Source organism: Cyprinus carpio, unplaced genomic scaffold (genome assembly GCF_018340385.1).
Source record: "Cyprinus carpio isolate SPL01 unplaced genomic scaffold, ASM1834038v1 S000006624, whole genome shotgun sequence".
NCBI lineage: Eukaryota > Metazoa > Chordata > Actinopteri > Cypriniformes > Cyprinidae > Cyprinus > Cyprinus carpio.
The window spans coordinates 165,029-180,214 of NW_024879256.1; the positions used below are offsets into that span (position 1 = coordinate 165,029).

At 36.6% G+C, this 15,186-nt stretch overlaps 1 protein-coding gene across 1 annotated transcript in view; it reads left to right on the plus strand.

Annotated features, from left to right (window-relative positions):
- Window positions 1-15,186, plus strand: part of LOC109065481 (kalirin-like) — a 43,233-nt gene extending 28,047 nt beyond the window's left edge. The window contains exons 15-33 of the mRNA XM_042754950.1: window positions 4,369-4,535; window positions 5,933-6,052; window positions 6,885-7,103; window positions 7,970-8,119; window positions 8,457-8,571; window positions 8,717-8,832; window positions 9,683-9,805; window positions 10,100-10,282; window positions 10,498-10,607; window positions 10,879-10,945; window positions 11,138-11,244; window positions 12,028-12,097; window positions 12,407-12,496; window positions 12,945-13,037; window positions 13,147-13,258; window positions 13,657-13,847; window positions 13,969-14,070; window positions 14,675-14,817; window positions 15,030-15,186. Of these exons, the coding sequence (XP_042610884.1) occupies window positions 4,369-4,535; window positions 5,933-6,052; window positions 6,885-7,103; window positions 7,970-8,119; window positions 8,457-8,571; window positions 8,717-8,832; window positions 9,683-9,805; window positions 10,100-10,282; window positions 10,498-10,607; window positions 10,879-10,945; window positions 11,138-11,244; window positions 12,028-12,097; window positions 12,407-12,496; window positions 12,945-13,037; window positions 13,147-13,258; window positions 13,657-13,847; window positions 13,969-14,070; window positions 14,675-14,817; window positions 15,030-15,171 (2,420 nt within the window). The 3' untranslated portion in view covers window positions 15,172-15,186. The remainder of the gene's footprint in view (window positions 1-4,368; window positions 4,536-5,932; window positions 6,053-6,884; window positions 7,104-7,969; window positions 8,120-8,456; window positions 8,572-8,716; window positions 8,833-9,682; window positions 9,806-10,099; window positions 10,283-10,497; window positions 10,608-10,878; window positions 10,946-11,137; window positions 11,245-12,027; window positions 12,098-12,406; window positions 12,497-12,944; window positions 13,038-13,146; window positions 13,259-13,656; window positions 13,848-13,968; window positions 14,071-14,674; window positions 14,818-15,029) is intronic.

Consider the following 15,186-nt stretch of genomic DNA (forward strand, 5'->3'; position numbering starts at 1 on the left):
TTTCCTGTGGATTTCCACAAACGTGAATTTGGTGAAGCATGTTGATATCATAGTTTATCGTAGTTTTTGTTTAATATTTCTATTTAGCTTATCATTTTAGTCAAAAAAAAATAATTTAATCTAATGAACTTAGATGTATTGACAGACTGTTTATTGCAACTGGTGGCATGAATGCATTTACACTGCAATTACAATTGCATTAATAATGGGTTTTAAAAAGGTTTTAAAAAAATTGTTCACCCAAAACTTTAAATTATTTCTTCATCTACTCACCTTCATGTAATTTCAGCAGTGTTGGGGAGTAATCAGTTACCTGTAGTGGAATTATTTAATTTAATTACAAAATAAATGTAACTAATCTGTTACGGTTACTGGGTAAGAAAATGTGTCATTAAAGGGTTAGTTCACCCACAAAATGAAAATTAGCCCATGGTTTACTCACCCTCAAGGCATCCTAGGTGTATATGACTTTCTTCTTTCAGACAAATCCACTTGTCGTTATATTAAAAAATTGTCTTTGATCTTCCAAGCTGCTTAATGGCAGTCAGTGAGTGTTGCAGTGCATCAGTCCAAAAGAAGTGAAATAAAGTGCATCCATCCATAATAAAAAGTGCCTCACATGGTTCCGGGGGGTGAACAAAGGTCTCCTGTAGCGAATCAATGCGTTTTTGTAAGAAAAATATCCATATTCAAAACGTAATAATCACTTTAATCTAGCTTGTGCCAACAGTTGTAAACGGAAGCAGCTCCAGGCGGATGACATATGAGGTCGCCATTGCGCATGCGCTGCTCAGAAGTGACAAACGCGGAAGTGCAGCAGAGAACTCAAAACAAAACAACGGTCACGAATTACAAGTACAAAAAATGTACAGATGTTGGTTTTCACGAGACTTACCAGTGCATGCGCAACGCCACCTCATATGTCATCAGCCCGGAGCTGCTTCCGTGTACAACTGTTGGCGCAAGCTAGATTAAAGTGATTATTACGTTTTGAATATAGATAGTTTTCTTACAAAAATGCATTGATTCGCTACAGGAGGCCTTTGTTCACCCCCCGGAGCTGTATGAGGAACTTTTTATTATGGATGGATGCGCTTTATTTCACGTCTTTTGGACTGATGAACTACAACACCCGCTGACTACCATTAAACAGCTTGGAAGATCAAAGACTATTTTAATATAACTCAGATTGGATTCGTCTGAAAGAAGAAAGTAATATACACACTGGATACCTTGAGTGTGAGTAATTCATGGGCAAATTTTCATTTTTGGGTGAACTAACCCTTTAAATTACAGTTACTAAGGAAAATGTTAACAATTACAACAGGGGTTACATCTGAATACTTTCACACACACAATTTTGATTGATTTCTTTCCCAAATTGCATTTACTGCTCTAAAATATGCGACACCAATGTTTCAGGAGTTTAAAACACAGTAGGGCACATGCTTATTCAGTAACTGTTTTATTTACTGTTTGTTTGAGTTTATGTATATGGTTTATTTAAAAAAAAAAAAAATTTCCCAAGGCATTGTTAGATGCCAGTGTCATAGCTATGCAAAGATTTGATCTCAAAAACATAGCTATTAAACTATATCTTGTTATAATAAATAATTAAATTAATATTTATAATATATACTGTATTTAAGATGTATATTTAATTTAATTTCTTTGCTGTTCTTTTTTCTCCGTCCATTTTTATTTGTGCAAATGCCAGTGTGCTTCTCTTTTAAAATAAGTGCCATGTCTCTCACACATGTGATGAAAACATCATTTATTTTTTTACCAACTAACCCTTCAAATTTCATCTTGTTGGGTTTAATGTGAACATTCAACATCCAACATCTGACTTAACAACGTTTTTAATTCTTCTGTTTATTGGGTCAGTAAGACGGCTTGCTAATGTCTGCTGTAGTGTCCAGTGAGAGATGAAAAGAACGCAGGACTGATGATGAGTTAGTGTTCGGTGGAGAGATAAAAGAGTGTGAATCAGTCATCGCTTCACTCCTCCGTGCTCTGATGCATTTTATTGACAGTTACCATGGACACAACAGCAAAATCCTGCTACCCACATTATGGGCTGTCTTAGATACGTGTGATGAAAGAAGAAGAGAGAGAAGCGGAGAATTGGGTGGGAAAGATAAGGATGGAAAATGTGTGCATGACAGCCAGTGAAGGTGAAATGGATTGGAAGGAGCAGAGGGAGAAGACGGAGCTCCATACTATTAACTCTGCATGCAGGGGTGAGGTTGCTATGGAAACCCACCCCTTTACATCCCATATACTGAGGTTTCCATGGTGATGGGGCCTTCGCTCGTCACTTTGGGGTTGCCTTGGAAGCTTGGGATACTGCAGAGGCCATCCTGTCACTAACGCATCACGTTCCCATTGGAACCGACTCCTGCGGCCCACTGTGAGGCTGTACTGGAGACAGGTAGCTGAGGAAGTGGGCTGATGTAAGGGTCAGTAGAAGAAAATGGCCTGTGTTGTACCTGCATAGAGTCTCTGTCTCTGGAACGCTGGTTGTCTGTCATGTGTTAATGCAGTTATAGACCTGTGAAGGCACGTATGATGGATCTAGCTCACCTGTCTGACATGTTCCCCGCTCACATGCCATCATAACTGCTCACTGAGATCAAAGCCGACAGAAGACCGTCAGAGGAGGTTCACAGCACAGCAACCCCTGCTGGACAGAGGAGAGAAAACTCACTGCAATAATCTATAGTCATCTGAAACAGTTTTAGTTTATCTGATCATAACCTTAAACTAAAACTTATATGTAAAATGTGTAATTCTTTTGATGTATCACATAATGATATACAGAGATAAAAGTTTGGAATAATTCTGTCGCTAATGCTGACCAAGGCTGCATTTATTTGATTAGAGGAGAAACAGTTTGATTGTGGAATATTATCACAATTTAAAATAACTGTTTTTAATATATTTTTAAAATGTAATTTATTCCTGTGAAGCAAAGCTCAATTTTCAGCATCATTACTCCAGTCTTCAGTGTCATATGATCCTTCAGAAATCATTCTAATATGTATATATAAAATTTCTTATTAATATAAATTATAAATAACTTATAATAATATATAAATAAATTATAAATGTTATATATTTTTTACCCTTTAGATTTTTAAGGAAACCATGATAACACTACCATTCAAAAGTTTGGATTATAAGATTAAAAAAAAGAAAAGAAAGAAAATAATACTTTTATTCAGCAAGGATGCATTAAATTAATCAAAAGTGACAGTAAAGACTTTTATAATATTACAAAATATTTATATTTCAAATAAATGTTATTCAGCGAACTTTTAAATTCATCAAAGATTCCTGAAAAAAAAACGTATAATGGTTTCAATAAAAATATTAAACCGCAAAAACTGTCATTATTTTTAATACTGATAATAATAAGAACCTTTATTAATTGAGCACCAACCATAAATGATGATACTTGAGCAGTAAATCTGCATATTAAAATGATTTCTGAAGGATCATGTGACACTGAAGATGGAGTAATGATGCTGAAAATCTAGCTTTGCATAAATTACATTTTGAAATATATTAAAATAGAAAACAGTTGTTTAAATTTGTAATAATATATCTCAATATTACTGCATTTTTGATCAAATGTAGGCGTTCCATCTCATTTCTTTCAAAAACATGAAACATGAATCTTTTTTTCCACATTTTTAAATGGTAGTGTATACCAAGTTCAACTATATTTATTTGTTGGTTTAATCTGCCAAAACAGTGTAAACACTACATCTCTTTGGCAGAAATATTTGATTGGTTGAGTGTCCCGACAGCTCAATCAATGGTCTTTCAAGACTTACTTGAGACTGTTTGACTAAGACATGGCCAACAGAGGAAACCTGTTTGAAATCTATAATTGTTTTGTCATTTTATTTTCTGATACTAGTGGCACAGAAATTACAACAGGTTTAAATTGCATGCCTACTTTTATGTGTTTGTTCATTAGTATTTTACAAACGGGGCTAATCTCTGAAATTAGGACATGGTGCTGATTGATGTGTATCTAGTACCAGTATCACTAAATCATCTGTAAAAGAAATATTGGACAAGTATAGCACTTTTGCAAGTAAAACATTTCATGAAAAGAAGTTGATAGAATTAGGTTATGATCAAATTAAATGATTATATACTGTTCATGCAGAAGACAAACAGCATTTGGACACTTTCAGGTTGTCAAAGATTTGTACAGCATGATATTTCATGAAAACGGCATCATTTGTTTGTATATGGTTCTTAGATTGATATATTTTATCTGCCGTAGGCGTATATGTGTCAATGTGTATATGCTGCTGATATTTATTTTTAAAATCTGCGTATGTTTTTCAGGTATGGAAATCACTGGAGAAAAAGATGTTGACTTGGCGGCAAAAGTTCAAGAGCTGCTGGAGTTCTTGACTGAAAAACAGCATGAGCTGGAAGTGAGCGCAGAACACACACACAAACGTCTGGAGCAGTGCCTTCAGCTACGACACCTGCAGGCCGAGGTCAAACAGGTGTGTGTGTAAAATCAATTGCTACATCTCAGCTCATGGTCAGATTTAGAGACCCCTAAGATACACTCATCAACATGTTGTGAGGAACGCCTGACTTTTAGATTCAGGTAAAAAGCTTGTGCTCTGCTTCCATCCAAGATTCTGACTGATGCCATTAGCCTTGAGTACAAGTGCCCAGCTAATTGCTTTTATCTTTGACACTTTGAGCACACACACACACACACACACACACTGTCGCTCATATCCAGAGCAGTGCGGGGGTGCAGACTGCAGCCCTGCATTTCAGAAAAATGAATAACTCAATTCACTCACACTATTTCATAGATGCCACCGCTTTCTTATTGGGAGTGCTGTCACCTCGGGACTTTTCAGCTTCATCTTAGTTCTTTAATTATTTATATTGTATCTTGTTTCTATTTGTACTTTCTTGTACATCAGTTTGGATAGAAAATGAATGTAAATGTAGGCAGGGTTACATGACGTGGGAGGGGGAATCTCTTCGGCTCAGAATGTTTCTGCATCCTTAATGCCCATTTGACAGATTTTTAAGAATGAAATGTTTTACTTTTAACTTTAACATTTTTGCTTTAATATGAAGGAGAGACGATTACTAGAATGTTTATTAAACAGCTGCATTATTTAATGACCTCAGAACACGAATAAAAATTTAATGTAAATTAGAGAAAAATGGCAGTAGTTAATATGCTTATGTACTGGACAAACTACTGTTCAAAAGTTTGCGGTCTGAAATATTTTTTTAGTCTCTTATGCACACCAAGGCTGCATTTATTTGATCAAAAATACAATAAAAACTATAATATTGTTAACTATTATGCAAGCTATTTTAATATGTTTTAAAATGTAATCTATTTTTGTGATGGCAAATCTGAATTCTCAGAAGCTTTAAACAATGATTCTAATATGCTGATGTACATAATATTTTTATAATAACATTATTGTAATTTTTGTCAACAGTGACAGTGATGAGAATTCAGTAGATGGAGCTGAAAATCAGTTTGGAAGCATCATACAAGTCCAGATTTATGGTTGAATGCTAGATTTGGAATGATTAATTATTTGACATGGCACATTATTTCTGTAACTGACAGTGTTGAGACATTGAGTTACAGCAAGGAAAAGCACATTTCTCAAATTTTGCCCGAAAATGGGGAAAGAAGGAGGATGCTGCACCAAAACGTAAATGAATACCTCTGAATGTTAACAGATTAATCCAAAATAATTCATTGAGTTTCATTTTTCACTTTTGTAGCCTGTTTTTTCACATGGCGCTGTGTGTGTGTGTGTGTGTGTGTGTGTGTGTGTGTGTGTGTGTGTGTGTGTGGGTGTGTGTGTGTGTGTGTGTGTGTGTGTGTGTGTGTGTTTGATGAACTGTGCAGGTGCTGGGTTGGATCCGTAACGGTGAATCCATGCTCACAGCGAGCACAACGAATGCAGGTTCCCTATCTGAGGCGGAACAACTTCAGAGAGAGCATGAACAATTTCAGCTTGCCATGGAGGTACACACATATACACATTCTCCTTAATAGGTTCTGCAGGGGGCAGCTTTGTTAAGGCTGCATTATGCTGTAATATGAAGATTAATATTAAATATTAAACCTTGTTTACACCATTATCTGCAATAAGGAAATTATTTTTGGCAGGGTTATAAACACATTTTGTGAAATGTCAGAGAAACATCATCCCTTTTGTTGTTATCTGTTATCATAGACAGAAGGTAAATTGGTCTATAGGTTGTAAAGCCCCTCTTTATTATGTTCATCAAAGAGATGGAATACAAAACAGCTGATTTTAAAAAAGAGTTGATTTAAAAAAGCAAAACAATTACTCAGCAAATTTATGAGCAGTAAGAAGCACATTAGCCTGAAATGAGGACTGAGTTTTAATTCAGCAAATTGCTGCGTATAATTCTCCACTAACGACAGCCTCTCTAAATCAAAGAAAGTCAGCGCTGAGTATCTGCCAAAATCTCCCTTCCGCCAAATATATGTTTTAATCATCTACAGCAGCGGTTCTCTAACTTTTCAGGCCAAGTACCACTTTTCATCAAATAAGACCAAACAAGTACGCCAAAATAAACGTGTGAATCAGGCTGCTAGTTTTATTCATCAAACATGTGCTCTTGTGAAAGCATCAGGCTGTGCTTCACCACTGATTGTTTTGGCCTTGAACGGCAGGACGTCTAACTGATCGTGTCTTAATTGCTCCTTTAAGGAGCCCCTCCGTGACCTTACCCGCCTCTCATGTGGTCCTTGTGTACTGGCAGTTAACAAACTTAATTTAAGCACACCTCAAGAATTAAAGCGAGCCACTTTTCTCTGCTGTCCACAGTCTCTTCTCCATGCCGACTCCCTGCAGCGCACCCACCAGAGTGCCCTGCAGCTCCAGCAGAGGGCGGAGCTGATGTTGCAGGCGGGTCACTATGACCCAGACGCTGTCCGGGCCTGCGCTGAGACCGTGGCCCTGCACTGGCAGACCCTCATGCTGAAGATGGAGGACAGATTAAAGCTGGTTAATGCCTCTGTGGCCTTCTACAAAACATCTGAACAGGTGAGTTGTAACAGACTATGTGATGGTTACTGTCACTGTCCACAAACACTAGTGGCTGTGATTGTGGTTGAGAATGTGAACTGATGACAAAGTTGCGGAATTGATTTATAGCAGTAGTTCTAAACCACTTGGACATATGCATTTGCAGTTCATATTATGTTTTTTTTTCAGTGCCTCACGCCATGAGCACTGCATTTTTAAGATGCCCTGTTTTTAAGTAGTTCATTTTTTAAAAGGGGGGTTTCAAGACCCTTTTGCAGTGTACATAGAGTTACAATCTCGGAAGGATTGTCATGGTAATGTACATGACAATGTATTTGGTCTTAGCGGAATAGATCTGCTATGCTGCTGCTGCTGCTGCTGCTGTGACAGAGCAAGTACCAAGACTTGCAACTTCCAAAACATCCACAACATGCTGCTGTGAGCATGTAAGAAATACTGCTGCTGCACATATAACATGAATAACCCCCATAGCATACATGATCACCCCGAGGCAGATCTACACAGGTGGAGCTGGGGAAGGTGGAGGGTTTCTGAAGTGTGCTGCAACGGAAGTAGTCTTATCTATTTAAAAAAAAAATCTAATTATGGGACAGTAACCATGCCCTCTTGTCCCTTAACAGAAATGTTAGCTCCCCCTAGTATCAGTTCCAGAATCTACTGAAAACGCACTCTGTTATCAGATATTTTTGTAATGAATTCTGGAATAAATATTATTTACATTGATTTTTTTTTAATGGCAGAAATTTTATACATGTCTCTTTACTGTCATTACATTGTATTCTCTTATTTATGTTGCCAGTATATCTGTGAACATTGTTAACAGTACAGAGACTTGTGTGTAACGTACTGTATGTCTGTTGCAGGTATGTAATGTATTGGAGAGTCTGGAACTGGAGTACAGGAGAGAGGAGGACTGGTGCGGGGGTCATGATAAATTGGGCTCAACGGCAGAGACTGACCACGTCAGCCCTCTCATCAACAAACACCTGGAGCAGAAAGAAGCCTTTCTCAAGGTACACCTTGCTCTCACACACACAGATTCAAACACCTGCAACAGAAGCTCATCAGCTCTCTCACCAATTTGTCCTTTTTATATTTAAAAAAAAATGCATCTACAGCAAAAAACTAAAAAACTGCCATATGTGACCACATGTGTGTCAGTTTAAATGGGTCAACGCATGGAAAAAAATTCCTTTTGAAAGAAAGAAACCTTGAACAAAATTATTAGCGTGTCTAACAATGTCACTGACCATCTTACATCAGCACTCCTAAAACTTTAGCTGCTGTCAATATGGTCAATGATGATGTCACTGTACAGTTGTTTAACATGTTGCATTTCTCGGGTTCCAGGCGTGTACTTTAGCACGTCGTAATGCGGAGGTCTTTCTTAAATACATCCATCGAAACAATGTGAGCATGCCTGGGGTCGCTCCCCACAATCGAGCCACTGAGTCCCAAGTCAAAGGTCAGTTCAGGACTACTTAAAGCCATTTTACCTGCAAAATATCTGTCTGTAATGTCTAAAAATGTAAAATGTTTGTCTGTATGTGTTTGTGCCTGAATGTTTTGTAATTGTTTATTGATCTTGTCTTGTGTCTTCTTATGTATAGCCATTCTGAGTGAGCTCCTACAGAGGGAAAATCGTGTCCTTCATTTCTGGACTATGAAAAAAAGACGTTTAGATCAATGCCAACAGTACGTTCTGTTTGAACGACATGCCAAACAGGTGAGTGAGAGAGCGTTTTTGCAAGCACTGTTTTTTCAGGATTCGATAATGATGGTGGTTTGGTTTGGTTTGGTTTTGCCTTCCCTTGTGAAAACGAGCTTCACTTTAGAATACATTTAAAAAGATAACTTATTACAGAAATAATATACTTTAAAAGAACATACTTAAGTGTGAACTGAATGTTATGTTTTCTGACACCTAACTGCATGTTAATTGCAGTTAAATGAAAATGTATTATAGTTTAAATTTAAATTAAAAACAAAAGTTATTTTTTGACCCTCTTAAGTAGGACTTAATATGTAATTCTGTTGTTTTTTAAAAGGGTAAAGTATACTGCTAAATGTATTGAGAAACATTTATGGTAAACTAAAATATTTATTGTCATTTCTATTGAAACTTTTATGTCATGTATTTAAATATATTGGTAGTTACACATTTGTAATGATGACATTGCGATTAAAAAAATTGTCAGCAAATATATTTATTTAAATACATTTATTTAAAATAAATGTACTTCTTTAAAGTACTTCATAATGATTTAAAATGTACTTTAATGTAAAACTTTTAATTTTACTTCACAAATTGCACTTTTTAAGTGTTTATGAAACAGTCATGTGTGGAAACATTGTCAGGAAAGTGTACTCTTAGATTTGAAATACACTAAAACTGCACATTCAGTACAATTAAGTGCACTTCTTTTTTTCAACCCAGCAACCGAGCAACCTTTTATATTTAACCAGTTAGTCAGTTATTTGTGCAGTAGAAAATATGCTAAAAATATCCAATAATGAGATTGTAAATAAACACATGAAATTGTTTTTACATTTTTAAAACTGTTCTCTCTACACAGGCCATAGACTGGTTACAGGAGACAGGAGAATATTTTCTGTCCACACACACATCGCCTGGTGATACCAGCGAAAAAACTCAGGAACTACTAAAAGAGTACGAAGATTTCCGTGTATCCGTAAAGGTAACAACCTCAGTCAGTGAGGGCAGTTATTAAAAATTTTGTCATCATATATTCACTGTCAGGCTGTCTTAAACCTTCATGCTTTTGTGGAGCATGCAAGCAGAATTATTATGAAGAATATCCTGACCAGTCTTCCATATAAAACTTCAGAAATTACCGTAAACATAACTAAACAACCAAAAGCCCTTTTAGACTTCATCTAGAGTGAAAAAATATATCTGTCTATCACTAAGCTTTGTACAATTCTATTCCCTTACATATATTATGTATATAAAATGATTTATTTTCTTCTAGCAAACACAGGAGAAGGTAAAGCTGTTGATCCAGCTGGCTGGTAGTCTGGTTGAGAAAGGGCATGTCCATGTGACCGAGCTCAAGAGGTGGGTTTCTACGGTGGACAGAAGGTACAGAGACTTCTCTATGCGGATGGGTCAGTACCGCTGCAGCTTGGACCGAGCGGTAGGAGTGTGTTCTGAGGTGAGTGGCTGAGAAAAGCCATCCCTTTTAAAGAAATATATCCTGCATTTATTCTTCATTTCGTGCATTATTTAATATATTTATAAATCTTGTATATTTATAAAATACTGTATATAAAGGTTTATATCCTGAGGTATAATGAGTTTTGCGTATAATAAATTTTGAGTTTTTTAGTATTTCATTTTTTTGTTTTTCATTTGGGTAGTATTCAATAGGGCAGTAACATTATCCCAGCCAGCTTGACCCACACTGACCCAGAGGTCAACCTCAGCGATCCCGACCAAGAGGTTAATGAGGAAAAGAAGAAATCTGCCAGAAAGAAAGAGTGAGTGATGAAATTAAGTTCATGAATAAGAGAGATTTTAAATATGACTCAGAATCCTCATAATGTGTGGCAGCTTCCTGTGCGCAGGTTAAGCCGATAGTCCCAAACTAAATCACAGCATCAATAGCTTCGTCTTCACACGAAATCCTTTTTAATCTTTATCATTTCCTGAGGAATTAGCTTTGTGTTATGAAATGCTGTCTCAGGCGTTCTTTGCATTTCAGTGTCTGTAATTTGCTGGGCTTTCAGTGGGGTGTTTTGGTCTCTGTAGGTATATTATGGCTGAGCTGCTCCAGACAGAAAGAGCTTATGTACGAGACCTACAGGAGTGTTTGGAGGTGAGAGTGTTTCTTCTGTCAAAGGGAAGCTCTAGAGGTTTTCTTACTGATCTCAGACAGTCATGGCTTTTGACTGCAAGATCCATCCAAGGTTGCATAGTTACATACTGTACTTTGCCTGAAATGCTGTCTGATTTAAAAGAATTGTGAACTTAGGATGAACTAACCTCCCTTGTGCATTTATTTGTGCAGACCTTTCTCTGGGAAATGACAAGCGGTGCTGAGATCCCATCTGGAATTGCGAACAAAGAACATGTGATCTTTGGGAACATTCAGGAGATTTATGAATTCCACAACAAGTATGTTTTCAAACAAGCTTTAAAACTGAAATAAAACAAAAATAAAATAGAAATATTGCAGATGAAAAGATGAAATACTTTAAGCTTAAAAATGAAAATATGAAGGAATAATATTTCTAAACTTTTACTCAAACCAATACTATATATAAATATTAACTAATAAAACTAAATAAAATTAATAAATGAAATAAAAATGAATAAATAAAACAATTAAAAATTCTAAAACGCATAACAAATGTACTAAAACTTAAAATTAAAATAAAAAGCCTGTTCACATCAAGGAAGATAACTATAAAGATAACGATAAAGATATTGTTCTAAAAATCGTTCTCGATATTAAGAATAGCAGAGTCCACACCACAACTATAACGATAAAGACAGAGAAACGAAATCGTTAGAATCACTTTCAAAATGACTTTTCTCCAGCTGATGAACGATAAAAAACTGACAGTCAATCAGAATCCATCCTGCTGTTATCAGCTCGAGAATTTAAAGCGGCAGACGAGCGTGCGCTTAGAATAAACAGACAATATTGTTCACTGGTGTGGACGCTAATATTGTAATCTTTATAGTTATCATTCTTGATGTGAACAAGCTTGAGAACTGAAAAATAAAATTTAACTATAATAGTATAGAAGTAACACTGATCTCACACAGGGCAGAATGTTCATGCTGATATACTCAAAATGGCCAAATATTAGTCATTAGCAACAACAACAACCTCATATTTTCTTCAGAAAGTGTTCAAATCTAGTTATGTTTTGCCATTGTTTGTTTTCGCAGCGTTTTTCTGAAAGAGCTGGAAAACTATGAGCAGCTTCCAGAAGATGTGGGCCATTGTTTTGTCACATGGGTGAGATACAGATGAATCATCGTCTTTTTCCTTTAATTTTTCTTTGTTTGGAGAACATTGTGATTTCAGTATGGACTAGTCATCATCATTTTACTCCGTATGAATATTTAAAAACCAATGTGTGCTGCGAGGCTGTAAAATAGGAAATTTGCCAACGCTGTATTTTGTTAATCATTATTTAAAACTTGAAAGGTCCAAAATATAAATTCAGCTGTGAAGAATTAATGTTTAAGCAGTAGCTTCTGGTTCTCTGGTGAGGTTGCCTACATCATAAATAGTGAATGTGTTTATTTTTTCCATGTACTGAAGGCTGATAAATTCCATATGTACGTCACCTACTGCAAAAACAAACCTGACTCCAGTCAGCTCATCCAGGGCCAGGCCGGAAGATTCTTTGATGTGAGTCGGCTCTCTTTTTTCTCTCGGTTCCTTTTGGAGGTTTGGGTGGCATGGGGTTGAGATGATAGGTATGACTCAATAAACAGACAGGGGGCGCCAGATAGCTGCTGTCATCCACCCTTACTACTCCATTCCGAATGAATAAATCCAGTTTATATTATTAGTCAGAATTAATCTGAGAATGTTGTACATTTTTAAAAATGTGAATACACTGATGTAAAAAACAGATAACCCAGGGTGGTAAATAGGTCTTTTGGGAGGGGGTGGGATTTAAAGGGATTTTGGGTACTTGTTTTGAGGACATTCCAGCTGGCTAACCAACTAAAAACTAGTTTGACTAGTAAGGGAGACCAGCTAGATCAGCTGAATACCATTTTAGGCCAGAAAAGGCTGGGTTAACCTATTTTTGTTATCATATAACAATGTTATTTCATGCTGTTTCTCACAGGAGATACAGCGGAGACATGGATTGGCCAATTCAATCTCATCGTACCTGATCAAACCCGTTCAGAGAATCACCAAATACCAGCTTTTACTGAAGGTGGAGATGAAGTGTGTTTGTTCAGACTTTACCTGATGTGAATCAGTTTGCAGCACTAAATGGTTGTGTTTGTGTCTCTGCGTGTTGGTGCAAATGTGTTCGTGAACAGGAGTTGCTGACATGCTGTGAGGAAGGGAAAGGAGAAATAAAGGAGGGTTTGGAGGTGATGCTCAGTGTGCCTAAACGTGCTAATGATGCCATGCACGTCAGCATGCTGGAGGGTGAGCGATAATCACGGCAGCTGTACTGAAAACGGAACTGTGTGCAGAAGTGCTTTAAGTCGCAAATAGCTTTTTTAAAGCATTTTCTTATGAATGATGACTGTCTTGAAAACAGATGATATTTATTTGTTCACAAACTGTTTTTTAAAGAGAGAATGCATTTTGCCAGATTTTTTTTTTTTATATTATTTGAAAAATACAATTTTGTTTGTTTTTATTTATTATTAACACTTCAATTATTATTAAAAATTATTCTTACAAGTTATTTATCATTAAATATTTATATTTGTTTATTTTGCTTGATAAAGCCAGAATCTGAATTTTAGATCGATGATGAGTTTTTAATATTTTTGCACTTATGCATTTGTTTATTTGTGTAATTGTTGTTCTGGTTTCAGGTTTTGATGAGAACCTGGCCGTACAGGGGGAGTTGATCCTACAGGACACCTTCCAGGTGTGGGACCCCAAATCTCTGATCCGCAAGGGCCGGGACCGACATCTCTTCCTCTTTGAGATCTCTCTCGTTTTCAGTAAAGAGATGAAAGACTCGTCAGGACGCACCAAATATGTTTACAAGACCAAGCTGCTGGTAAGGAGCTCCAGGATGACACGTTGTCAAGAAGTGTAAACAAAATGAGGTCTTTAGTGCTTTTTTCCCACTTTATTAGTAAGTCGTTAGTGGTAGTGTGAATTCAAATGTGTTTTGACAGACATCAGAGTTAGGAGTCACCGAACACATTGAAGGTGATCCGTGTAAGTTTGCTCTATGGGCCGGCCGGACACCTACATCTGACAACAAAACAGTTCTCAAGGTAAGATGTGCTTTTCTGTATGTCTGTGTGTATCAGTGTCAGATAAACCCAAGAGCAGAAACATAGTGGCCAATGCTAGTAAGAAATGAATATTATTACCTTTATGAGGGTACTTTTTAACATGCATTATTGATATTATGACTATTAAAAAATTAAAATTATTATATAATTGCTAAATTTATTATTACTTATGTCAGGCTTTACAGGGTTCAAACAATTGTTTTTTTTTAATGCTGCTACCACGTTTAATAAAATAATTATCATGAATAAAAATGCCAAATATTTGATGATTTGCACAAAGGCCTATTATTTAGTCTTCAGTCCTTAGAGAACTGTGAAAAAACTAAAATAAATGTAAATTGCAGCCCAGTTAGGAATAGATCAAATGTTCTCAAATTAAAATCCTAACAAATTACATATTAAATACTAAATATCTGGGGTATGTTTCTCATATTTAGGGGTAATTCTGCTCTAAGTTTTGGTTAAATTCTGACCCTGGTGAACATGCTTTGAGCCATTTTACTCACTTGAGTGATTGTGCATTTCGTGCAATCTTGCATTTTCATCTTCGCTCTCTTTTACCCATCCTCTCATCCACCCAAAGGCCTCCAGTATAGAAGTGAAACAGGAGTGGATCCGGAACATCAGGGAAGTGATTCAAGAGCGAACCATTCACCTGAAGGGGGCACTAAAGGAGCCCATACACCCTCCCAAAACCCCAGCCAGACAGCGCAGCATCAGCAAGAGGTATTTGACCTCACCCACCTTCTGTCTTCATTCCCTTAAAACAGATTTTTATTTTTTCTCTGCTCAGGTTCTACTTTAATCTGCACTGAGAGAATCAATATATCTTTACTCCAAAATTGCACAGCTCTAATCCCAGACCTTGTTGCTAGGTATTATAGATTGTGCATGTGATTGCAATAGAAGTTAAGTTTCTAATCTTATTTAATCTTCAGGGAAACGACTGAGGACGCAGACAGCCAGGGTGATGCCAGCAGCCAGCCGGACACAATCTCCATCGCTTCCCGCACCTCCCAGAACACTGTAGACAGTGACAAGGTACAACTACACTACAAAAACACAATCATAACTCTATGACATCCACTATGTAGA